The sequence below is a fragment of the Amblyraja radiata genome, chromosome 8 (genome assembly GCF_010909765.2).
Source record: "Amblyraja radiata isolate CabotCenter1 chromosome 8, sAmbRad1.1.pri, whole genome shotgun sequence".
NCBI classification, from domain to species: domain Eukaryota; kingdom Metazoa; phylum Chordata; class Chondrichthyes; order Rajiformes; family Rajidae; genus Amblyraja; species Amblyraja radiata.
Genome location: NC_045963.1, coordinates 1,568,853 through 1,596,265, shown reverse-complemented (window position 1 = coordinate 1,596,265; position 27,413 = coordinate 1,568,853). Strand labels below are relative to the sequence as shown.

The 27,413-nt window shown below is 44.2% G+C and overlaps 1 protein-coding gene across 2 annotated transcripts in view; it reads left to right on the top strand.

Annotated features, from left to right (window-relative positions):
• Positions 1 to 26,917, top strand: part of rps6ka2 (ribosomal protein S6 kinase A2) — a 209,631-nt gene extending 182,714 nt beyond the window's left edge. For both annotated transcript variants that reach the window (XM_033025035.1, XM_033025034.1), the window contains exons 19-21: positions 2,620 to 2,737; positions 21,174 to 21,311; positions 25,691 to 26,917. In XM_033025035.1, the coding sequence (XP_032880926.1) occupies positions 2,620 to 2,737; positions 21,174 to 21,311; positions 25,691 to 25,816 (382 nt within the window). In that variant the 3' untranslated portion in view covers positions 25,817 to 26,917. The remainder of the gene's footprint in view (positions 1 to 2,619; positions 2,738 to 21,173; positions 21,312 to 25,690) is intronic.
• The last annotated feature ends 496 nt before the right edge of the window (positions 26,918 to 27,413 follow it).

Genomic DNA, 27,413 nt, shown 5'->3' with positions numbered 1-27,413 from the left:
CAGAGGCCTTACCTTTTATATCCCTATGCCCACTCCTAAACGAGTTCTGAACCCCACGCGATGTTGAGCTCTTCTTCCATCACCTTCCATCACTTTTTTCGCCTCCGGGCATATTTCTCTTGCAAGGAATGCTCGCCTCCCGGTGATGACCCCTTCCCCCGTCTCCAACATTCCTCCCCCTCCTCATGGACTCCCCTTGCCAACATTCTAGTTGAACCTTCCGATTTCCAACTGCCAATGGACATCAGCCATCTTGACGTTTCCACTCCCCTTACCCACTCCAATTTCACCTCCTCTGAACGCGCAGCCCTGCGCTCATTCATCAACAACCCCATTATTAAGCCCGCCGTCGAAGGAAGGTGCCATTGTAGTCAGGCAGGCTGACCTCTACAAAGTTGAAGCCAGATGCCAGCTCTTAGATACCTCCTCATACCTTGACCCTGGCCTCACAGTCGAACACCAGGCCGCAGTCTCTCAGACCGTTACCGATCTTATCACCTCTGGCGATCTTCCCTCCTCAGCCTTCAACCTTATAGTTCACCAACCCTGTACTGCCCGCTTCTGTCTCTATCCCAATCATCCAGAAACAGACTGCCCTGCTACACACGTTGTTTCTACTTGCTCCTGCCCCACTGAACTCATCTCCATCTCATCTCGATTCTATCTTGTCCCCCCTTGTCCAACCCCTTCCGACCTACATTTTCGTCTATACATCCTACAGATGCTCTTTGACACTTCAATAACTTTCAATTCTGAAGCCCTCATTGCCTCATCTTTACAATGGACGTCAAGCCCCATTACACATCTATTCCCCACCAGGAAGGTCTCAGGGCCCTCCAGTTCACCCTTAGGATCCAATCAGTTTCTTTCTTCTCTCATCTTGGTGGAACTTGTCCACACCCTCAACAATGTCTCTTTTGACTCCTCTAAAGGGCCTGTCCCACGAGCATGTGACTGCATGGGGCAAGCGCGATCTAACGTAGTCGCTGGAGCCATACGGCCTTGCGGGGCCGGTCCCACTTCGATCGCCGGAACTGTATGGAGTTGTGCGGAGCTGGTCCCGACATCGCGCGGGGCACCGGAAAACTGACAGTGTACAAAAATTCCGCGTGGCAAAGGCCTGCCGGCCTGCCGGCCCGCAGCCGCATTGAGGCCGTACGCACCGCCTCGACGGGCATACGCAGCGTCTTGACGCCGTACGCAGCGTCTTGACGCCGTGCGTCATGCGCGAACTTCCCGCGGACTTCGCTCGAACTTCATATCACTCACTCGACCTCCACGCGGCCCCTGCTTCTGGTTTGGTAGCGCTCGCCGCATGCAGGCGCATGCTGGTGGGACCGGCCCTGTACGGGGATCACTCGACCTCCGCGCGACCCCCGCTTCCGGTTTGGTCGCGCTCGCCGCATGCAGATGAATGCTGGTGGGACCGGCCCTGTACGGGGATCACTCGACCTCTGCGCGACCCCTGCGCGATCCCCGCTTCCGGTTTGGTCGTCCTTGCCGCATGCAGGCGCATGCTCATGCGGCAGGCCCTTCACTTTCTTTGTCAAAGGTGTAGCCATGGGCACTCGCGTGGGCCCCAGCTATGCCCGCCTTTCTGTTGTTGACCTTCAACTTTCCTTGTTTAAAGCATGCACTGCCATCATCCTCCAACTTGTTCTCCGCTACATCAATGTCCGAGCTAGCAGTGCCCCCTTGCACCCGTGCAGATCTTGTGGATTTCATCAACGTTACCACTGACTTCCACCCTACTCTCACATTCATTATCTCTAACACCTCTCTCCCCTTTCTCGATCTCTCTGTCTTCATCTAGGGTGGCACTATGGCGCAGCGGTAGACCTGCTGCCTTACAGCGCCAGAGACCCCGGTTTGATCATGGCTTCGGGTGCTTGTCTGTAAGGAATGTAAGGAACTGGGAGAATGTACAAACTCCGTACAGACAGCACCCGTAATCGGGATCGAACCCAGGTCTCCGATGCTGTAGGTGCTGCAAGGTAGCAACTATACTGCTGTGCCTCTGTGCTGCCCTATTAATGCCCAAACATAAATTATATTGTTGGATACACCATTGCAATAGTTCGTTTCAGCTCATATCCATAAGGTAGGTCCTGTAAATATAGTTGTTTATAAATAATTGGTTTAATAATTTGTATAATATCAGGAAAGGTGCAATAAAACATCTATTTATTGGCTTAAATATTCTATTAGGTTACTCTGAAGATAGACACTAATGCTGGAGTAATTCAGCGGGACAGGCAGCATCTCTGGATAGATTGTCTTTCTTTGGTGTAAACCAGCATCTGCAGTTCCTTCCTCCCTCCAATAGATTGCTTTAATTCTGGTATTTCCTCTATTGTTCACTAAATAAACATGTGAGTGTCATCTATTGAAAATAGACACAAAAAGCTGGAGTAACTCAGCGGGTCAGACAGCATCCCTCCTTCAGTGGAGTCTCGACCCGAAACGTCACCTATTCCTTTTCTCCAGAGATTCTGTCAGACCCGCTGGGTTAGTCCAGCTTTTTGTGTCTGTGATCGGCTTAAACCACTTGACATCTGCAGTGCCTTCCTGTGCACAGCGCCATCTATTGGTTGAATTATTCTCTTCACTTTCAATTAGATTCACACCCTTTGCAAATGGGCCTGACGATACTCCAGAAGAAATCCTGGCACGCATTGGAAGTGGGAAATATGCTCTGACAGGAGGAAACTGGGACACTATTTCTGATGCTGCTAAGGTGAGTAACACTGATGTTGAGAAATAGCTGTTATCAGGCAACTGAATCATCCTACCACAAACAGAGAGCAGCGCTGAACTACTATCTACCTCATTAATGACCCTCGGACTATCCTTGATCAGCCTTAGCTTGCACTAAACGTTATTTCCTTATCATGGATCTATACACTGTAAATGGCTCTATTGTAATCTTTCCGCTGACTGGTTAGCATGAAACAAAAGCTTTTCACTGTACCTCGGTACACGTGACAATAAGCTGAACGGAACTGAACTAAGTATGCCCATGAACATTGCTTTCCAAATATATTGGGACAAATATTGTTAAAATATAAATGGTGTCCAAACAACAGATATCTCTCTTGGTGGGGGATGTAACGTGTTTTTAATGAATAAAAGAAACATTCCATGGAGCCTTAGAGTCATTTCGGCAGCTTCTCCCGCCCGAGTTGCGGGGTTGAAGGCGACCCGGAGCGGGGCCTGACATCACCCGCCGTGGCTTTAACGGCCGCGGGACTTGCCATCGCCATCCGGGGGCTTCAGCGTTAAGACCCGGAGCAGGGCCTTACATCGCCGGTGCGACCTTGGCGGCCGCGGGACTTACCATCGCCCGCTGGGGGCTTTAACATCGGGAGAGGATGGAGAGCAGGGGCGATACAAGACTTTGCCTTCCATCACAGTGAGGAGGAGGGTCACTGTGAAGGATGTTTGTGTGAACTGTGTTGGTTGTATGTCTTGTATAATAGTAAGATTAAACGAGAACTTACCAGTTTGAAGTTTGATCGTTATTTTATGAGGAGTAACGTTGAGGGATTACGTGAAGAACCCGCCAGGACACATGCGTGTCATTCTTCAAAGCAGCGGTGTGAAATCACAGATAACAGTAATGACCTGAACATAGTAAGATTAGAGAAAAAAGGATACCAGTTGAATTTTATGATCGAGGGTGGGAGCGGAGGGCATGTAATCCCTCAACATTATTCCTCATAAAATAACAATCAAACTTCAAACTGGTAAATTCTCGTTTAATCTTACTATTTTACTTCGGAGTCATGTGAGTGACGACGTGAAGATTTCAAAGCTCTGTGATTTCATGCCGTGGAAACGAGTCCATGCCTCACAACTGCCTTAATTGATTAAGGGAGGAAATAGTCTTAACGTATTCAAACATGAATCCGACATTGAAATTCCATGATGAACTATTAACAACAATTATAGCCCCTTCTTATGGGGTAATCATGATACAGATCTAATTTTGATTCTGCAATGTCACATCTCATTGCCTCTGTGCTGTTTAGAGTTCTCTATGTATAAGAACAAATGTCTCATAATGCATAGGTAATCATCTATTGGGTATGCACTGAACTCTATATGAGGCCTGACGATCTCGGTCTGTTCTGTTAAACTCATTCGTGGATGTAAAAAGTTATTTTACTCGTAGAAGAGGTGTTACTATCCAGCCTTGATTTATGTAAAGACTGAATTCTGTGTGCTGAGACCAATGCCATAAGCATGACCATGTCATGTGCAAGTCTATGCAGGGACAGAGCTGTAGCTGGTGACCAATTCCTCAGTAATGTTGGACTATACTTATATATCATATAAGGGAATACTAGTCCTTGGGGATAATATTAAAAATTCCCCTCAAGAGTTTAGTCACCAGGGGGTGAGACCCGACAGAATGACGCTCTGACCCTTGCCCCAGAATAGTGAAAAGGCACTCCTGGCGCAGTTTGTGGCACTAAACTGAACCCTTCATCATAGTGGAGGCTAGCCAGGAATTTCAGAACAGAGTTATGTTCGTCGTACAGTAGTGATGTTGTTCCTAGAACAATATTTCCCACTTCCTGATGTGGACCCGATATAGTTTCTTCGTGGACTGCCTGTGAGCCGCTGTATATGTTCATTGTTCGATTCGTTAGTCCCAGGTCCGGAAATGGTTACTTAAGATTCTGCTGACGAACACATTTGTCCTATTATGGTAGGGATAATTTTCCCGCCCGTTACGGGATGAACCAACAATCTGGTTATTTCGGAACGGAGAGCCATGTTTAGTTGTATTTTGCGCAATACCCGACTGATGAGGCAGAAAGGAGGGAATGCATAGAAAGAACAATTCCCCCCCCCCCCCCCCCCCCCCCAATGCAGCGAGAAGGCATCCATCGCTGATGCCCCAGTCTGATTCCCAAGAAACACAGATAGGCAACTGGTGATTAAGCCGAGATGCAATAGATCAATCTCTGGTGTTTCATATCATGCTACAATATCAGCTAACACTTTGCGGTCCAACATCCATTTGATGTTTGTCATTGAATTTGCGTGACCTGGTGTCTGCCACTAAATTTGAGGTTACCTGGTAGGTAACCAGCTGATATTCAAATGTTTTTCTGAATACACCATTGCCAAATTGTGTTAGCCGGATTATCACATGATACCGATTTGATTCCACCCATGTAGTTAGTATATGTCACCATGGTGGTGTTATCAATCTGTAGTCTAACATGCAGATGATGCATTTCTGAACAGTATGATTTTAGTCCATACAACGCACCCAACATTTCCAAGTAGTTTATGACATGTATCTGAAGCAATGATGCTTCTTGTGCATCCCATCTATATCCACAACTAGAGATGGGGTTAGTAACACGCCAACCATGAACACTGGCATCAGTTTGTAGCACCACTGAATGGTTGCTGACAATGATAGGGTTTGAACAATGCCCAATATTTCCCCTATCATTGTAATTCCGTGATTGCTTAGATTGGTAGCCTCATTGGTCTCTACACATGACCAGTATTGATTTTAAGTGCTTATATCTTTGTCCCTGTAATTATTGGTAATACAAAGGTCAAACAGTGTGGCTGGAAAGGCCACAGTATTGCCAATTACCCTTGCTACCAGTCGAATAGGTGGTTTCTCTGATGTCAATGAGGTTGTTGGCCTCAGTTAAGTCTGTACATTCCTTTGCTAAGTTACCCACATGTAGACTAAGTTAAAGGTGAACCCCAAGTAGTCCTTAGCGGTGGTACACAAAATTGCTGGGGAAACTCAGCGGGTGCAGCAGCATCTATGGAGCGAAGGAAATAGGCGACGTTTCGGGCCAAAACCCTTCTTCAGACTGATGGGGGGTGGGGGAAAGAAAGAAGGAAAAGGGGAGGAGGAGGAGGAGCCCGAGGGCGGGCGGATGGGAGGGTGGGAGGAGACAGCTAGAGGGTTAAGGAAGGGGAGGAGACAGCAAGGGCTAGCCAAATTGGGAGAATTCTATGTTAATGCCATAAGGACGCAAGGTCCCCAGACGGAATATGAGGTGCTGTTCCTCCAATTTCCGCTGTTGCTCACTCTGGCAATGGAGGAGACCCAGGACAGAGAGGTCGGATTGGGAATGGGAGGGGGAGTTGAAGTGCTGAGCCACCGGGAGGTCAGGTAGGTTATTGCGGACTGAGCGGAGGTGTTCGGCGAAACGATCGCCCAACCTACGCTTGGTCTCACCGATGTAAATCAGCTGACATCTAGAGCAGCGGATGCAGTAGATGAGGTTGGAGGAGATACAGGTGAACCTTTGTCGCACCTGGAACGACTGCTTGGGACCTTGGATGGAGTCGAGGGGGGAGGTGAAGGGACAGGTGTTGCATTTCTTGCGGTTGCAACGGAAAGTGCCCGGGGAGGGGGTGGTGCGGGAGGGAAGGGAAGAATTGACGAGGGAGTTGCGGAGGGAGCGGTCTTTGCGGAAGGCAGACATGGGGGGAGATGGGAAGATGTGGCGAGTGGTGGGGTCACGTTGGAGGTGGCGGAAATGGCGGAGGATTATGTGTTGTATTTGCCGGCTGGTGGGGTTGCACGTCTTCCATGAAGGCCGGTCTGGGCCAGGCCTAAAAGACCTCTGTCCTGTAGCCTGGCCTTTGAGCTTTCACCAGCTTCTGTGTGTCTTCCTGCTGGTGGGTGCGTGGAGGTGCTGTTGTCGTATGTAGGAGATCCTACCTGTTGCCGCCTTTATGAGCCCCAGGGTATTGGCCTCCTTATTGAGCTCTTTTACCTGTTTTGACAGGTTGCCCCCAAGTAGTAATATTGGTGGTTTAATCCCTCCAGTCCTTAGCGGTGGAAGGTGTTAGCTTAGAAGTAATAACGTCTATAATCCTTCCGCATAGGCACCGTATAGTAAGCATCTTTTAATGGATGCAATCCATAAAGTAGCCTATGGAATCAATTGTTTGGCAGTAACAAAGGTTTCCAATTTCGAATGAATTTACTGCACAATGTATTCAGGTTTGTCAGACCTGAATGATTGGTAACCACATCTTTTTGTTTTTCGTAAAGATATTGACACGAATTCCAAAGAGTCGTGTTGGGATTTCCCCATGATTCCCTAGCATCTAGCCTCTCCAGTTCAGCATGCGCTTCCAGTTTTTCTTATCGTGAAGGCACGAACGTTCAGTTCGGTACATGCTGAACCGGGAAATTTTGTGCACAAATTCAATTGTATATCCCTGAACACTAGGTAGAAAATAAGTGTTAGTAGTTATTGCACTCCATGCCTCCCAAGAAAATGTAATCTGCACCTAATTTTTGTTATTTACACTTCCTGTTTTTTGGAAGAGACCAGACCCCCCTACCTCCATGGTGACCAGTGGAAAGTTTGTTTTCTTCCTTGCAGTCGCCGTAGAGATTGTGGCGTCGGATTTGGGGTTGCACGTCTTCCACGAAGGCCGGTCTGGGCCAGGCCTAAAAGGCCTCTGTCCTGTAGCCTGGCCTTTGAGCTTTCACCAGCTTCTGTGTGTCTTCCTGCTGGTGCGTGGAGGTGCTGTTGTCGTATGTAGGAGATCCTACCTGTTGCCGCCTTTATGAGCCCCAGGGTATTGGCCTCCTTATTGAGCTCTTTTATCTGTTTTGACAGGTTGCCCCCAAGTAGTAATATTGGTGGTTTAATCCCTCCAGGTCTGCACAGCTCTGCAAACTTAGGGTTTAAAGCTGGGCGGATGGCGTTCTCCTGAGACTATTAATCTCATACTCCGTATTGCAGAATAATGCCACAGCGTCTTAGCTAAACATCCTGCCTTCTGGCTCCCGTTCCAATGTGTTTTCAGATGTAACTGTTCACCGTGGGAAATTTTGAGGGATACCCATTTTCCGGTGCCAAATATTTGGCAGTAGTGTCTATTACAGCCATGTTCCTGTAGTTGTTTTTAAATGTACAAACTTGGACTCCTTTTCCAGGAGGTTTCCTTGTTCTTGCACCCCCTGCACAGTGATTTTTTTCTTCAGCAAAACCCCTCTTCAGAGCCAGCCCAGAATTGGTTCCCAGTACTCCCCTCTGTCGAGGGTGCTGCCATGGGTGTATTATATACCCATTGTGACTAGACTCCATCTCCCAGAGTCTGTCACAGTGGAGCATGTGCTCCATAAGCCGCTCCATTTGGCACCAGTAACGCTGGTCCCCGCGGCATTTCTTTGCAGTCCGACTTGTCAGCCAAGTCGGGCACAGCTGATCCCACTAACGGTGATCTGGTGCCGTCAGCCGCTGCTGGCTGTCCGCAACTCCGTAGTTCTTCCCAGCCAGTGCAGCCCTTGTGGACTCCTGTCCATAGTTTCCCCCAGTGAAAAACAGCACGGGAAACAAAGCATGATCGCAGTAATTCCCTTACCTGTCGGTCTTGGTTTTAAAAAACTTGCCACTGCAGGGGAATACTCCCCCCCCCCCCGCCTGCCGTTTTGACTTGTCAGAGTCAACGGCTCTGTCTGTGTAGTCTTCCCGCCCGGCCGTGGTGTTGATCTGGCCGGTGCATGTGCCAAGTCGGGCACAGCTGATCCCACTCACGGTGATGCTGGTGCCTTTAGCTGCTGCTGGCTGCCCGCAACTCCGCGGTTTCCCCAGCCAGTGCAGCCCTTGTGGACCCTTGTCCATAGTTTCCCCCTGTAAGAAACAGACACGGGAAACAAACATGACCGCAGTAATTCCCTTACCTGTCGGTCTTGGTTTTAAAAACTTGCCACTGCAGGGGAATGCTCCCCCCGCTTGCCATTTCAACTTGTCAGAGTCAACGGCTCTGATCTGTGTAGCCTTCCCGCCCGGCCGTGGTGTTGATCTGGCCGGCGCGGGTGCTAAGTCGGGCACAGCTGATCCCACTCATGGTGATGCTGGTGCCTTCAGCTGCTGCTGGCTGCCCGCAACTCCGCGGTCCTCCCCAGCCAGCTTTAGACGCAGCCCTTGTGGACTCTATTTTTGTCCAGTTTCCCCCTGTAAAAAACAGCGCGGGAAACAAAAAATGACCGCAGAGTAATTCACTTACCTGTCGGTCGCGGTTTCAAATTTACCGCTGCGGGGGAACGTCGTTCCATCCCGTCTGTCGTTTTGCAATGCGTGAAGCGATATGGCACGCATGCGTCCTGGCGGGTTCTTCATGTAGTCACTCACGTGACTCCGAAGTAAAATTGTTTATTTTTGCTGCCAAAGGGACTAAAGATGGAAATTAGCTATTGGCTATAATCTTGCATATTTACATGTAAATGTTCATCAATATGCAGTCCCTGTTTAAATTTTAAAAAATTCAAATTCAAATAGAGTGATACAGTGTGCAAATAGGCCCGTTCAGCCAAACGTGCCCACACGTGCCCAGCTACACCTGCCTGAGTTTGGTCCATATCCCTCCAAACCAGTCCTATCCATGTACTGTCGTGGTTTACCAGACTCAAATTAAAGATAAGATGACGCAGACACGGAGAATTCTTCAAGAAGACGAGAAGCCTTTAATTTGCACAAATCTGGGCCTGGAACATTCAGAGATAGTACAGCTTGGCCACTCTCCAAATGTTCTCTGATTCATAATTTAAAGCAGCATTTTATTATAATTTCAGTTCTTATCTTTGGCTGCTTAGCATGCATGTTTTTTACTAACTTTAACCTCTCACTGTCCTTGTCCTTTATCTCCGATCTCTGAGTTACCATGATGTTCTAACTGAAGCAAAATAAACTAGGCAATAACATATTTTTGGGCCTTGACTTCTGATCACATAAAAATAGCTGACATCTGCGAGCTTTACTAAATGTTTTTAAACATATTGGTAAAATTAAGAAGTAACGTGTTTCATCTATATACATTCTATATAACTTCCTTCTCTGAGACTTTACAAAGTCTCAAAAGACAAAGAAAACTACACACACATTCCCCAGGTCTAATTACTCATATAGCCCTAAAATGCAGGCTTGTTTAATTAATTTTACGTAATGCTGTGTAATGTTCTTTCTCTGGCTCCTTGGGAAACTGGGCCAAAAACCCACCCCCATTACGTGAGGCAGGAAAAAAAGATCCAGCTCTCCTTAGAGACTACATTTAACATTTTCCTAACAGTTCGTCTTCATCGTAGTAGAAAAACCTTATCTACGTCAACTCTGTCTATACCTCTCATCATTTTAAAGACCTCTATCAATCCCCCCTTAACCTTCTTCCTCTCCAAAGAATAAATACCTAACTTGTTCAACCTTTCTCTGTATCTTAGTTGCTGAAACCCAGTCAACATTCTAGTTAATCTCCTCTGTACTCTCTCTATTTTGTTGACACCTTTCCTATAATTTGCCTACCAAAATTATACACCATACTCCACAATTGACCTCACCAATGCCTTGTACAATTTTAACATTACAACCCAACTTCTATACACAATGCTCTGATTTATAAAGGCCAGCACACCAAAAGCTTTCTTTACCACCCTATCTACATGAGATTCCACCTTCAGGGAACTATGCACAGTTATTCCTAGATCCCTCTGTTCAACTTCATTCCTCAATTCACAACCATTTACCATGTACGTCCAATTTTGATTTGTCCTTCCAAGATGTATCACCTCACACTTATCAACATTAAACCCATCTGTCATCTTTCAGCCCACTCTTCCAAATGACCTAAATCTCTCTGTATACTTTTAAAATCTACTTAATTATTCACAACACCACCTATCTTAGTATCATCTGCATACTTATTAATCCATTTTACCACACCAACATCCAGATTATTGAATCACATGACAAACAACAATGGACCCAACACAGATCCCTGAGGTACCCCTCTAGTCACTGACCTCCAACCTGACAAACAGCCATCCACCATTGCTCTCTGGCATCACCCATACAGCCACTGTTTAAGCCATCTTTCTACTCCTTACTAAACCTTCTTAACCAACCTTACTTCCTTATTGAACCTTGTCAAAGGCCTTACTGAAATTCATTTAGACAACATCCACCACTTTACCCTCATCAATTTCCCTAATAACCTCTTCAAAAAATTCAAGATTAGTCAAACATGACCTTCTAATCACAAATCCATGCTAATTCCTCCTAATCCTACCCTATTTATCCAAATTCTTATATATATTATCTTTAAGTATCCTTTACATTATTTTGCCCACCACTGATGTCAAACAACATTCTTGTTAAAACTCTACTCTTTTCTCACTTCTTTGTCCTCCTGTTCACTTACCTCAGGGCTATTATCTATTCGTACCTGCGGGACAGCCCTCATGTAATGATTGAAATGGTACCAGGTATATCAACCTTCTACCTGAACATCGGTCGGTGGTTCGGAAAGCTCATACATACACCTTGTCTTCAGGTTTAAAGGGTCCTTCCTCCTGGTCCACCTCCAACAGCTTTTACTTTACCTGTTCATAAATAGACTTGTATATCATAATTAACTGTTGCATATACTTCTTAAATTCTATCTCTAATTGTTCCAAACTCGGTCCCTTGTAAGGACCTCTCCATTGTGCCACCTACATAGGTCGACCAATAAACATCTCATGTGGTGTTATGTGGGTTATTCGGTTAGTTTGCATGCAACATCTCTTCAGTGCCAATGGCAGGGCATCGATCCAATTCAACTTTGTAATTACACAGATCTTATTTATATTAACCTTCAATATTCCATTTATTCTTTCCACCATGCCTGTGACTGCAGGTGTTACACACCCAAATCTGTGTTTTACTCTAAGGGCCTGTATCGCCAACTTGACTACTCCCTAAATGAAAACAATCCATTGTCAAAGCTGATTTCTGTAGGTCTACCAAACCTCTTAGTTACCTTATTCATCATAAACGACACTACAGTGCTCATACCTAAATCTATTCAAACTTACCCTAGACGTAACAACAGCTTATCATCCTCCAGATGCTGATCTGGCTGCTTCGTCTACACTTTAATTTACCTTCTTATGTGCTTGACATTTAATGACAGCTAGTGCCCCTGACTTCAATATTGCTCTTATCAGGTCTAACTTTACTGCTAACTTTTGGTCTCCGTTCCTTTTCTCAAAGCCTTTCTATTTCCCTACTGCTCTAAACATGTCACAAACTCCATAATCATATGCTTAGTCGGTATAAACTTCATCTTTCTCACTTTCCCTCATGTCACATGCTTCTTTTAAAGCCTTAATTTCTGCCAACTGAGCTAAGCAAGGTTACAGGCTTCTAATTTAATTACCTTAAAGTCTAATTCATCCTTATACACCATTTCAAACCCTACATACTTACTATTATGATCCCTTTTAACAATAAACATTCACAAACAAAACCTTTTTGTCTCCATCATTCAAAAGTTCTAACTGTAAAACATTATTTAGGCTTGTTTGTCCTTCTTCCTTCATTATCTTTCTTAATGACGTCACAATTTCAACATATTTTCCAATCTAATCTGAACTATATCCTGCCTTTCCCAAGGTCATCATCCTCTGTCTACATTCTAAAAATGTTTAGACTCTCTCTTACTTTACTTCTCACTTGTGGAACAAACCAACAAATCATCCACATCATCAAATACTTTCTAAGGGTACACCTTCCAACTCTGCCTTTATCATCTGATTAAAACATGGGGCTAGTATTCAAAACCCTACCTCATCCTAGCCTTTCTTGATATCCTCCGTTAAATCCCTCCCTCCCTTGGGGAACCCAGTCCTGTGAGGGCTTATATCAAGATTAATTTCACTCCTGATAGGACATTTTGAGGAAACGCTCCCCCAAAGACATTTATTATTGGCATGTAATTCTCTGGTCCTGCTTGGTTTTGTCATAGGACTCACTTATGTCAGTTCATCACTTATTTCAGTCTTTTCAACCAGGTCCGTTGTTATTGACAACATTGTCTTTCTTTTTTCACGCTCTATCTTTTTAAGCTCTTCCTGCTGGTTTGCAAGTCTTTTTCCTATCTTTGCGATATTTCTCGACCGCAGAGACCAACTGATCGCTGAATCGGAGGTGGGAAATAAATGACAATCCCACCACCTCCTCCAATCTACTTGACTTTAAGAGGAATGACATCCACCACAGTAGTTCATAATATAATGTTCATTAACTGATTGCCTTCTATTTCTTGTTCATTTTCAACTCTCCACCTTTTCAGCTGGTTTTCCAGATAGGCTGCAGGCTTATTTGCCTCTCCAAGTGTACCTCCCCTTTATTCCTTGGGGTTCACCTTAAGTGGGTAACATTGTCTGAGGGCCTGCTAGACCCTCTGCCTGACTGTGTCAAACAGCATGCCATTGCTTATTACATTGTTCACATCATTTTATACCATCCATCTTCAGTAGTTCTGTCAGTTTAGTGGTTCCTATCACTTTCACCAACAGTGCCTTCAAATCTCCCATAGCCAATAATCGTCCCACGTTCTCCTCCTCCAAAGCCCTAATCCATTTCCTCCCCCATCAGGGATATAGGGTGAGGTATTTTTTAGCCCTCTCAATTTACGGGTGCCCCAAGGGATAATCTGTGTCTGTCCTTCTCTTTTCTTTTTAAAGCAGTCTCATTTATTTATCCCTATGCTTCCCACTTTAATCCTTTCTGGTATGCCTTCTTTCTTATTCTAAACTCAATTTCTTGCTTCTCAAATATTCTAGCCTCCTTGCAAATTCATTCGCCTTTCTTTTTAAATCTTCCACACTCCTCCTGCTTTATTACTTTCACACCTGTCATTTCCTACTTCTGCTATCTCCTAACTGCCTCTCTCTCCTTTCTTTCTAAACTGCCTAAGTGTATCTAATTCCTTTCCTTTCCGCTTTTCCCACTTTTCCAACTTATCTGTGGCCATATAATTCATAATTAACACTTTCATCTTGTCACACATTTACCTTAAAAGTTCCTTCCTTACGACACTTCCTCTAATCTCAGCAAATTCTTAAAATCTCACCAAACAATCATTACCCTTCTCCAACCAGAATGTTTACCATAAAACAACAAACCATAAAAGCTGGTCATGTTTCATCAATTAACTTATTTCCAATTATTTCAATCCATTCTCACCACTATTTTAAATGTCCAATTCCTAGCACTAGTAACAATTTTCCAAATTAACTTTACTGAAAAGAAATCTAAAAGAAACATCAGAAAAAACCAAACAACCTACATTTTCCAACTTCCCCTTTTTGGTTACGAGGATACAAACAGTTAATCGTTATCTTACAGCTGTTCGTAACCTTCCCCCATTGCTTCCAATTTATTTAAAGGAACATACACCTACCCACAGTGGAAATTTTGATTCTGCTGTGGGGGGACGTTTGTGTTCAACTATCATTTGTTGTGTTCTATTCTCTTTTGTTTATTTATTTATTAACCTTTTTCTCTGGTTGTTATGGAAACTTATTATCTATTTTATGTAAAACACATTGATGTCAATGCGAGTTGACTCAAAACGTGCTATATAAATAATACTTACTTACTTACTTACTTACCCTTACAATGTGGTCTACAAATACAATAAACAGAATCATTATCACATATATAAACTTCCTCATTCATTCAAAACCGTTTTTTACGCACAAATCACATATATTCCATTCTTACTTCAAAGAAATTATTCAATTTTCTACACGTATTAAAATTTCAAAATTAACATTTATATAATTCTTATCTCCCTCCCAAGCCAAAGTAGGATGATCCAATCCTCCATCAGTCAGGTTCCCAAACGCTGTGATTGGACATTGATTCAGATCGTGACCAGTCAGACTCACCGTCACTCTAATTCTAACCACACCCCACTAAATCACAACCAATCAAAATCCTAGTCACTCAACATCTGACCACACACCACTCCCATTAATTTCCAGACAAAGGAAACACATTTATTTTCTGATCTCTCAGCTTAAAGAATGCTGCAAGCTTATCTCCACAAACAGTTAAGACACTCAGACCTTAAACTATACACTATTATTATTGCTATTCTACTTTCTGCTATTCTACAATATTCTATCACTGTGTACACCTTCTGCCACGCACCTACCCCAAATTCGTATTTTGCCCGGATGACCCCTGGTCACCCAAGGCGTTGTCCACACAATACCTGCCTCACCCGTGCAAACCCTGACTTCTCAGGGCAGTAACCACGAGGTCTTAATACCTGCCTCGCCCATACAAACCCCTGATTTCTCAGGGTGGTAACCACGAGGTCTTAATACCTGCCTGGCCCATACAAACCCCTAATTTCTCAGGGTGGTAACCATGAGGTCTTAATAAACTCTTAATACTATCACATTACTTTCTTATCACAACTATTATCACTCACCACACACAGCGTGGCCTTATTGGACAATCCTCCCGGTCCTCCTTTTTAGAACAATTTAGTGCCAGATTCTTGGGTCAGAGAGACCTTCTAACTACCTAGGCACTTCTGTGTCCCCAATGGCTTATCATGAACAACAGGTTATTAGTCCAAATGAAGTGGAAAACCGCATAGTTTTAAGGTGGCTACCTTTGTCCTGTTGTCCTTAAGAGCCACATTAGGGGCTGGGAAGGCCCTGGGCTACTTGTCTTTTAATTAATGGTCTCTTACCGACCCTGCTCGCTGCGCCAATTTGTCGTGGTTTACCAGACTCAAATTAAAGATAAGATGACACAGACACGGAGAATTCTTCAAGAAGACGAGAAGGCTTTAATTTGCACAAATCTGGGCCTGGAACATTCAGAGATAGTACAGCTCGGCCACTCTCCAAATGTTCTCTGATCCATAATTTCAAGCAGCATTTTATTATAATTTCAGTTCTTATCTTTGGCTGCTTAGCATGCATGTTTTTACTAACTTTAACCTCTCACTGTCCTTGTCCTTTATCTCCAATCTCTGAGTTACCATGATGTTCTAACTGAAGCAAAATAAACTAGGCAATAACATGTTTTTGGGCCTTGACTACTGATCACATAAAAATAGCTGACATCTGCGAGCTTTACTAATGTCCCAATGTACCTGTCACTATCCCATGAATTGTATAGCAAGTTTTGTTGTTCCGTGGTTCTCCGTGGATTGTCACCTTGTCGTGGTGGAGAAGCTTGTGTGGACCTGAGATCCTGAGAGCGATGCCGTCTGGAGCTATGCTCCTGGTAGGGCCACCCATGGCGGTAAGATCAAGGGGGAGGTTTCTGACAAAGAGCAATCCAACCAAGACCTCAACAGTGGAACAGGCGGAGAATTATGGCTGACCTTAGTGGAGCGTCACAACGGCTGGGAAGGCGGATGAAGGCTGCAGCAGAAAAGGGTCCCCGGTCATCTTGGACTCCATGCCACTGGATCCCGACCCAGATCTGTCAAGGACCGTGGGGTGGCTGTCTGTGCACCAGTCTCCCCACGTTAAACCAAGTCAAGCACAGGCGTCCTCCATATAGGGAATAGCACCCTGGAGACACCCATGGTCAGCCATGACTAAGAAGTTAGCTTCACATTGACTTCATCTTCACCCAATGATCTTCTGGGGAATAATTATCCACCAAACTGCCCATAGACACTTGTGTCCGGTAATTAATTGCAAAATAAATAAATTATGATCAGCGCATTGGGAATCTTGTCAGAAAAGCTGCACTGGTTGTCAAGCAGTGTGGGTAAGTCTGGCATCAACCTGATGGGATGGAGGCACAAATTGCTGGAGAATGGATTTTGTCAGTGGTTCTTCTTGGTCTTCCGTACCTTTCGCAGATGTGTTGCAAAACCTTCAACCTCTTAATAAATTCAAAGATAGACACAAAATGCTGGAGTAACTCAGCGGGACTGACAGCGTCTCTGGAGAAAAGGAATGGGTGACGTTTCAAGTCGAGACCCTTCTTCAGGATCTCGACCCGAAACCTCATCCACTCCTTCTCTCCAGATTTGATGGCTGTCCCGTTGAGTTACTCCAGCATTTTGAGTCTATCTTCGGTGTAAACCAGCATCTGCAGTTTCTTCCTACACATCAAGCTGATAGGGGACTGATCTGAAACCTGGCCTGTCCACTCCTTACCCAGTTGCTGCCAGACCAACACTTTGTGTTTCGATGAAGGTTTACACAAAGCTTACTCTTCCTAACATGGAACATTTTGTTTTAAATCAATAAACTTATCAGAGCCAAACATGAAGCGATGATTTGGAGAAAATTCACGAGTGGAAATTGTAGGAAACTGTTGTTAAAGAAAATTCAGGATATTTGGGATGTAGTCAACATCATTTTGTGAAAAGGACATCATATTTAACCAATTTATTGGTGTACTTTGAAGCCTGTGTAACATGTGGTGTGGATGAAGGGGAACCTGTGGATGTGCTATACTTAGATTTCAAGAATGGTTGATGGAATTTAATACAGAGAAATGTGAGGTGTTACATTTTCGGAGCACTAACATGGACAGGACCTACACAGTGAATGGTAGGGCTCTGGGGAGTGTTGTAGAGCAGAGGGATCTAGGAGTACAGGTGCGTAATTAAATGAAAGTTGCATCACAAGTAGATCGGGAAGTCAAAAAAGCCTTTTGCCACATTGACCTTCATCAGTCAGAGTAATCAGTATAGAAGTTGGGAGGTCATGGTGCAGTTATATAAGACGTTGGTGAGGCCGCATTCAGAGCATTATGTTCAGCTTTGGGCACCGTGTAATAAGAAAGATGTTGTCAAGCTGGAAAGGGTGCAGAGAAGATTCACGAGGATGTTGCCAGGACTCGATGGCTTGAGATACAGAGAGAGGTTGAGCAGACTAAGGAGTGCAGGAGGATGAAGATCACGAGAAGAATAGATAGGGCAGCTGCAAAAAGTATTTTACCCGGAATAGGGGAATCAAGAATCAGAGGAAATGGGTCCAAAGTGGTGGGGGAAAGATGTAATAGGAATCTGAGACGCAATATTTTACACAAAGGGGGGTGGATGTATGGAACAAATTGCCAGAGGAGGTAGTTGAGACGACATTTAAGAAACAATTAGACAGGTACATGGATAGGACCGGTTTTGAGGGACATTGGACAAATGCGGGCAGGTGGGACTAGTGTAGCTGGGACATATTGGCCTGTGTGGACAAGTTGGGCTGAAGGACCTGTTTCCACACTGTATCACTCTGACTCTATAATGATTGACAGGACATAATTTGTTAAGTACATTTTCTCAACTATACGTAGATGTTTCTACAAGAGGGGGGGGGGGAGGGGGGAAGAAGTAGCACTGCACCCCCTTATTGGGAAATGAGGCATACTGTGAGAATACTAACTTAGATTAAATTTCCAGTATAAATTGTCAATGACAAGAATAGAAATGAGAACAGATCTCGTTCTAGTGCAACTTCTGAGCACCAGCAGTGTTCCACATGTGGGGACTTGTTCGATGAGCCCCGAGGGCAACATCATTCTACAAATGTGGATTTGTCGAGATATCACAAACTTGATCAGATGCAAAACTTGTAGAAACATATACCATTCTGAAGGGATTGGAGAGGCTAGATGCAGGAAAAACGTTTCCCATGTTGGCGGAGTCCAGAACCAGGGATCACAGTTTAAGAATAAGGGGTAGGCCATTTAGGACTGATGAGATGAGACCCAGAGAGTTGTGAATCTGTGGAATTCTCTGCCACAGAAGGTAGAGGAGGCCAATTCACTGGATGTTTACACGAGAGATTTAGCTCTTAGGGTTAAAGGAATCAAAGGATATGGGGGAAAAGCAGGAACGGGGTACTGATTTTGGATGATCAGCCATGATCATATTGAATGGCGGTGCTGGCTCAAAGGGCCGAATGGTCTACTCCTGCACCTATTTTCTATGTTTCTATGTTTCGAAGTATGTGCAAGTCCCACTCAGGGTGGAATCAAGTAGAGGTGGATTTATTAAGACGAAATGTGTCGGAAGGAACTGCAGATGCTGGTTGACACCAAAGATGGACACAAAATGCTGGAGTAACTCAGCGGGCCAGGCAGCATCTCTGGAGAGAAGGTATGGGTGACGTTTCGGTTCGAAAAAGGGTCTTAACCTGAAACGTCACCCATTCCTTCTCTCCAGAGATGCTGTCTGTCCCGCTGAATTACTCCAGCATTTTGTGTCTATCTGGATGTTGCTCCTGACAGCCACTGCTCTGCTAGCTGAGGATCACATTGTGTGAAAGTTTTGCAACACATCCGCTGAAGAACTACTGCCAAGAAGAACCACTGCCAAAATACATTTGCAGAGTCAGTGCGGCTGGCAGTACAAATACAGGAATGAGTAGGGTTGCCAACTGTCCCATATTAGCCAGGACATCCCGTATATTGGGTTGTCCCATACGGGACTGCCTTTGTCCCGTATTTGACTGCTACTACTCGGGACTGCCCTCGGGACTGTCGGGTCGGAGCGCCGCGTCCGGCCCCACCTCACCCATCCCGACGTAGTGCAGCCCATGGAGTGCAGCAGCAGCGCCTCGCCCGTGGCTCCGTCGATCGGCAGCCCGGCCAGCTGTCCGACCTTCGGACCTTCGCTTACCGCCGACATCACCACCCCTCCTTCTCATGACCGATCTTCGGTTCATGAGTTGGGTGTGCAGTCCAGCACCTGGGACAACTCATCATTCACCCAGCCATGGCCGAGTCGGTCAACGAATTGCCGTCGGGTATCTGTCCCTTATTTTGACCTTTTGTCCCTTATTTGGGAGTGAGAAAGTTGGCAACCCTAGGAATGAGGGAGATGCCGCCTTTCAGCTCGGGGGTGATAACAAGGCTCTGATGTCCGAAGTGACAAGGAGATAACATTCACCCCTTAACCAAGACCTCTGAAGAAAAGAATCATCTCATCATCATTTACCTGCCAGGCCTTCCAGTCACACCTGTGACCAGGTGGTCATCGTTTATCTGCTTGCTTTTAGTAGAGCTTGTATGCAGAAACTGTATAAACAGCTGCCAACAGAAACCCTCAGATTCCTTTCCTAAATATATCCCAATTCTCCTCAGTCCTGGTTTAAAAAAAAAAGAGGTTTCTTAATATCTAAGATAGATTAAAAAATGCTGGAGTAACTCCGTGGGACAGGCAGCATCTCTGGAGAGAAGGAATGGGTGGCGTTTCGGATTGTGACCCTTCTTTAGACTGATCATTAACATCTTCCTTAACATCTACAACTTTAACCTGTCCAAATTTTATGCACCTTCTTATCAAACATTTCTTTGATAACACTGTTAGGAAATGCCTTGACCATCATGTAAGTGCAAATTATTGTTATAATTGGTCTCCGTGTAATACAGGAGCGACTCTCCTCTCACCAATGAATCTGAATAACAAATATTACAATAAAAATCCAATGATACATAGCACAATTAGAACTTGGAAACAAATAAAACAGAATCTAAAATTAAGAAATCTATCTCTTTTAATGCCAATAGTCAATAATCTGTCGTTTAAACCTTCAATTATAGATAAATCATTTACACAATGGGAAAGAATGGGAATCAAAACGCTCGGAGACTTGTATGAATTGGGAAAATTATTATCATTTCAACAATTATAACTGAAATATAATTTGAAAAATAATCAATATTTTAAATATCTTCAAATCCGTGACTATCTGAAAAAATACACAAAAGACTATCATAACATGCCTCCAGACTTATTGGATGAAGCCATGAAGACAAAGGCTGAATCAGCAAATCTAATATCAGACTTATACAACATTATTTTAAATATAGAAATACCTACAACTGATGGTATTAGAAGAGACTGGGAACAAGAACTAGCTATAAAAATGTCAAAAGAGAGCTGGGATACTTCCAAATTCTGTTGTTCACAAGGCACTTGGATAGGCTAAAGAGCCTGTTCCACTTACGTGACCTTTACAGGCGACTGCCGGCACAGGTCGCCAACATTTTCAACATGTTGAAAATTCAGCGGCGACCAGAAAGGCGCTACGGCTCTTTGGAGATCTCTCACGACCATAGGCTGTATGGTCTGTAGATTATAACTTTTACAAGATTCTGTAGATTATAACTTTTAATTAGCAACCTACCTTAATGGGGAAAAAAGCAAGTGAAGTAGCTTTGCACAAATGAATTTGGACATTGGTTTTTAAATCATACACAATATAGTTTTAGCAGCAACTTTAATATAGTGAACCCTCAGAAGGATCCTCACAGTCTAGAAACATGACAGCTGACAACACTAAACCAAAGTCACAGATTACATAAATACAAAAAGGTTTGATATGATTTTCTGCTCGGTTGTTTTTTTCTCCACAGGACATGGTTTCTAAGATGCTCCATGTAGATCCTCATCAAAGGCACACAGCAGCGCAGGTCCTTCAACACCCCTGGATTGTGAACCGGGAATATCTACCGCAGAATCAGCTCAGCAGACACGATGCCCATTTAGCCAAGGCAAGTACGAGATAACCTCTTTAAATCTGACCTTTGTGTTTGTGAGTAGGAAGGACCTGCAGATGTTGGTTTACACCAAAGATAGACACACAATGCTGGAGCAACTTAGTGGGACAGGCAGCATCTCTGGAGAAAAGGAATGGGCAGCATCTCAGGAGAGGACTGTCTGAAGAAGGATCTCAACCCAAAACGTCACCCATTCCTTCTCTCCAGAGATGCTGCCTGTCCCGCTGAGTTACCCCAGCATTTTGTGTCTTTCTTTGTTTTTATGAACCTGACAGTGGCCCGGGTGTTTGACCTGACCATCATTGATGTGGACTGGAGACAGGGACTAAAATTTCAATTTACATGCTGTGTTTTAGACAATAGACAATAGACAAAGATTTTAACCTTTGAACTGAAAATTGATCACTAGAAACAGTTGCTATTTCCTTATAGGTTATTTTTCTTTCAGTTCACTGAAATTTGACTCTAACCAGGGGTGGTATGTTCTCAGAAAGAGTTTACTTCTGTACTTTAGTTGTTTCCATTCTGAGGAAAAACTATTCCCTTTAACCAGCCGATACTCTGGGCTACACCCTATTCCATCTGCCACTCTCTGCCCACTTCAAGTCCTTGCTTTCTCCTACCCCTCCAACTATTTGTGTATCATCTGCAAACTTGACCACAAAGCCGTAGAGAATCATAGTCATAGGGTGATACAGTGTGGAAACAGGCCCTTCGGCCCAACATGCCCACACCGACCAACATGTCCCAGCTATACTCACCCCACCTGCCCGCATTTGGTCCATATCCCTCTAAACTTGTCTTATCCATGTACCTTTCCAACTGTTTCGTAAATGTTGCGATAGTCCCTGCCTCAACTACCTCCTCTGGCAGTTTGTTCCATAGATCCACCACCCTTTGCATGATAAGGTTCCTGTTAAATCTTCCCCTTCACCTTAAACCTACGTCTTCTGGTCCTCACCTACTCTGGGCCAGATACTCTGTGCATCTACCCGATCTATTCCTTTCATGATTTTATACACCTCTATAAGATCGCTGTACCCCATCCTCCTGTGCTCCATGGAATAGTCCCAGCCTACTGAACCTCTCCCCATAGCTCGGACCCTCTAGTCCTGGCAACATCCTCGTAAATCTTCTATGTACCCTTCAATCCCCTCATCCAAATCATTTTCTCTGTTACTTTAACACCAATGCAATCTTAACAATATTGCTAATTCTTTGATGACTGCTTCAACAGTGTTGCACTTAGATTTATCATACTGCAATAAATGGAAGTTGCAAAATGGTGATTTCATGCCGTGACTGAAGATGCAGTATCAAAGGCAACATATTCCAAAGACTAGGGAACTTTTCCTTTGCTCGTGACAGCCGGAGCAGAAAGTAGAACAACTTGAAAATATACTCACTCATTTATGCTTAATCCAATTTACTTAGGTGACAATAGCTAACTAAAACACACTAAAACATCAAAACTGTGAAACTGTCGAAACTGTGCTGAATATTGGATTAGGGTCAATCATAGTTTCTCCAGTCAACCCCGACAACCAACAACCCCACCAGTTTAGCTGCTGGTCATTCCTTCACATGCGTTTTACGTTCCTGTCCCATTGATTCTAGATATGTTAAAGCTACCCCTCCTTCCCCTAAGTTGCTGCATTTCTTTGAATTGAGGTAGAGGTCGACGAGAACCAACATTTAACATTGACTTAAGGGCCTGTCTTACTTGGGCATCATTTGCGCGTCACGCAGGTGGCGCGCGAAGATTTTGTGAATCCCAAAGTCCTGGGGCGCCGCACGCGACCGCGCGTCATTGCCCACGTCACCACGCACCGTGCGCGCGTAATGCGCACCATGCACGCATCACGTGCGCGTCATGACGCATAAATTATGTAGTGTAAATGACATGCAAATGACGCCCAAGTGGGACAGGCCCTTTAATCCCTTTCATTCAAAAAAAAAAGTACATCTTCCTACCCTCCTGGTGCAGAGATATTTTACTTCTAAAAGCAAAGGCTAGAAGCACAAATTTTCTCTGCAATTAATTTTCAAATGTCTAGTTCCCATTCCTAAAGATCATTCAGTATTGTTGCCACTGTTCATGTATGTGGGCACTGGATACGTACACAGTGATGGCCTGAACGTGGTGCCCACTGCTATCCAATATCCTGCCAGTATATTGACTGAGGATGAGAACTCAGTGTGGGTAGGAACTGCAGATGCTGGTTTACACCCAAGATAGACACAAAATGCTGGAGTAACTCAATGGGACAGGCAGCATCTCTGGACGGAAGGAATGAACTCAGTGAATAGGCTTGACTCTGAAGCCTCCTTTGTTAAATACTCCACCAGAATATGAACACTGCATCAGAACTAGCCAATGGGCTTGACTATAGGGGCTGTCCCACTGCGGGGATCTAATTGGCGAGTTTAGAAGAGTTTGCCCTCGACTCATACTCGCAGCATGGTCGACACAAGGTCCTAGGAGGTCTTTGTAACTCTCCTTCATGCTTGAGAGTAGTCCCCGCGTACTCGAGGCCTCAGCTAGGTCGCGGCGTATTTTTCAACATGTAGAAAAATGCCAGCGAGTAAAAAAAGGTCCCCATGGAAAAAATCGATCATTTTTTTACTCGTAGGTTTAGTCGAAGTAGGTCGTAGTAGGTCAGCATGTTATTCGTAGGTAATCGAGGGTAGTCGAAGGTAGTCGTAGATAGACTTCAACATAGTCGAAGGGAGGTCGAAGGAGGGCGAAGGAGATCGAAGGAGGTCGTCTTCACTCCCCACTATTCGGTGTCCAATTTTCACGAAGTTAGTCGAAGCTGTTCGAAGCTAGTCTTCAACATAGTCAAAGGAGGTCTTCAACATGACATTTTTTCAAACTCTCCAAAACTCTTCTAAATTCGCCAATTAGGTCGCCACAGTGGGACAGCCCCTTAAGGCTTGGTTGTGCTGACAGAAAGTCGGCACTGAATAAGAATGTAGTGAGTGGATTTCATTATGATACCTCCCATGTTTTTATGCCGTAAGAATATGTTGACACGAAATAAGAAGCTAATAACTTTTGTCCACCTGTCTAGTCTAGACTAAAACATTTAGGGAGGAACTGCAGATGCTGGTTTAAACTGAAGATAGACACAATAAGTCAGAGTAACTCAGCAAGTCAGATAGCATCTCTAGAGAAAAGGAATAGGTAACGTTTTGGATCAGTCTGAAGAAGGGTCTCGACCCAAAACATCACCTATTCCTTTTCTCCAGAGATGCTGCCTGACTTGCTGAGTTACTCAAGCTTTTGGACAAGAACCATGTTTAGTTTCATGGTCACTTAGGCCTGATATTGGAAGTCTGGCAGCATCCATAACAATTCCCCTGCCCATTCCCACGCTAACCTTTCTGTCCTAGGCCTCATCAATTGTCAGAATGAGGCCAAATGCAAATTGGAGGAACAGCATCTCATATTTTGCTTAGGCAGCTTACAACCCAGGGGTACGAAATGGATTTCCTTAACAAAGTAACCCTTGCATCCCCTTTCTCTCTACATCCCTTGTTGTCTCATTGTATGTGGCTCGTTCTCACCTAACACATAGCTAACAGTGGCCTGTTTCCTTTATCACCTTACCTTTTTGCATATCTTTCATTCATTTGTTCTATATCTTGATACATCATAGAAACATAGAAATATAGAACATAGGTGCTGGAGGAGGCCATTTGGCCCTTCGAGCCAGCACCGCCATTCATTGTGATCATGGCTGATGGTCCCCTATCAATAACCCGTGCCTGCCTTCGCCCCATATCCCTTGACTCCACTAGCCCCTAGAGTTCTATCTAACCCTCTCTTAAATCCATCCAGTGATTTGGCCTCCACTGCCCTCTGTGGCAGGGAATTCCATAAATTCACAACTCTCTGGGCGAAAAAGTTTTTTTCACCTCAGTCTTAAATGACCTCCCCTTTATTATAAGACTGTGGCCCCTGGTTCTGGACTCGCCCAACATTGGGAACATTTTTCCTGCATCCAGCTTGTCCAGTCCTTTTATAATTTTCAATATCTATAAAATAGATCACCATCTATATCTTTCATTTCCCTTTCTCCTGACTGAAACGTCATCTATCCATCTATCCCTTTTCTCCAGAGATGCTGTCTGACCCACTGAGTTACTCCAACCGTTTGTGTCTATCTTGCACTAGAAACATGTCTAGTTTCACACACAAAGAATGCTCATTTGGGGCTGATATTGGAAGCATGGCAGCAAGCATCCATAACCTAACAAGAGAGGAAAAAGAGTTGGTGACTGGATGTTGAAAATTGTGCATTGATTTTAATCAATCTTAAATCAGTTCAATGACAATGTTACAGATTTTGCTTTACGCCTTGTTACAGGGTGCAATGGCTGCCACTTATTTTGCTCTGAACAGTACACCTCAGGCACCGAGATTAGAAGCAGTAATGGCCTCAAACCTGGCTCAGCGAAGAGGAATGAAAAGACTGACATCTACAAGACTATAACAGCTTTCATCTGCCACTTGAAGGGAGTCTTCTTTATGTGTAAAAAATACTTGAACTTTTCGCGACGTGACAAAAGAGGCCTCAAAAGATCCAAAGTATACAGAGGTCGGGCCTCGTTTCAGGCTCTGTTGTTTCATATTTGCTGAACAGTCAATGGGTCATCCACCCAAGTTGATGCACTGCATCAGTTGATGACAGGAGATGAACAAGTCTAAAATTATATTCTAAATTAGCAAAAGTGTCTTTGCTTTTAGCCTGATAATGATTGAAAAAAGACATGCAAATCTGTCTGTGACAGATGGACTTAACCTCCTTCAAACCTGAATGGAAATGGATAACTATAAGAGTGCTTTGAGAAAGCACATTACCAACCCTCTATGCTGTTCCCACTTAATTGTTGAAAAATGAATCAAAGTGGGAAAAGATGCAGTGTGAGGCAGCCAGATCTCTGAACAGAGCATCTTGCTGGACGAGGCCTATAAAATCTGAATTGTTTATTTTCTTTTACCTTATTTATGGCAGAAATGCACTGGGAAAGGAAACTTCTGGCAGCCGATCAATTATCTTCACTGAGTTTTCATATTGTATATTTGTAATACATTTAAGAGTCCTGTGGTAATGTGAAATAGAAGAAAGCACATGAAAAACAATATGGAGAGGTGAAGTCTAATGAGCACTGTCTTTTCAGTGGTAGATGTATGTGGAGTGCTGTAGTGAAGCAAGCTAAGTGTGGACTATTCAGTTCTATTTCTGAGCGTTAGATTTAGCATTAACCAATAATACTTGTATGTTGAAAGGAATGGCATGCCTTAATGCAGCATTATTAGTCACAAAGTCAATGACATAATAATCCTACTAATAATAATCATAAAAGGCGATAAGATTTTTTTCTCTCACTGTATTCCTATCTGCTCGCTCTGTGCCCAAACATGTGAACCTCCATTGTGACCCTGCCCATCAGCCACCTCTCTTAAGGTCATTTCTCACATGTGAGCTTTGGTGGCAAGGGCAAGCAGTTGGTTCAATACCAGATGGACCTGCGACCAAACCTGATCCTGGCCTTATCCAACATGACGATCACTGCTATTACTCCAGACGGTCGATGCAAGGTACCCTATTTTGCCCTCCTTATGTCTATGAATATTGGATGCCAAAGAAATGTGTATATATTGGGGAAAATTAATTTTGTTTTCATTCAAAGTAAAGCACCAGAGTAGAAATGATGTGGTTCAGCTAAATGACAATACAGTTATTGACTACTCTCTAGTCCATATGAAGACTGTATCGTCAGTGTTATCTCTATACCGCCCACTCCCCTGACATGGGTCTGAAGAACAGTCTCAACCCGAAACATCACTCATTCCTTCTCTCCAGAGATGCTGCCTGTCCCGCTGAGTTACTCCAGCTTTCTGTGTCTACCCCAGAGCTCTACCTGGTCATTATAGTACTTTTCAAGTGCAGCCACTGTTGTAATGTAGGAAACATGATGGATTAATTTGAAGACATCCAGGAAATTATAGTGGGTTGTTATCATCAGAATCGGTGTTAGTGCGGAGAAGCCTACATTAATTTGCCTCTCAGCGATGGTTGAGCTGGC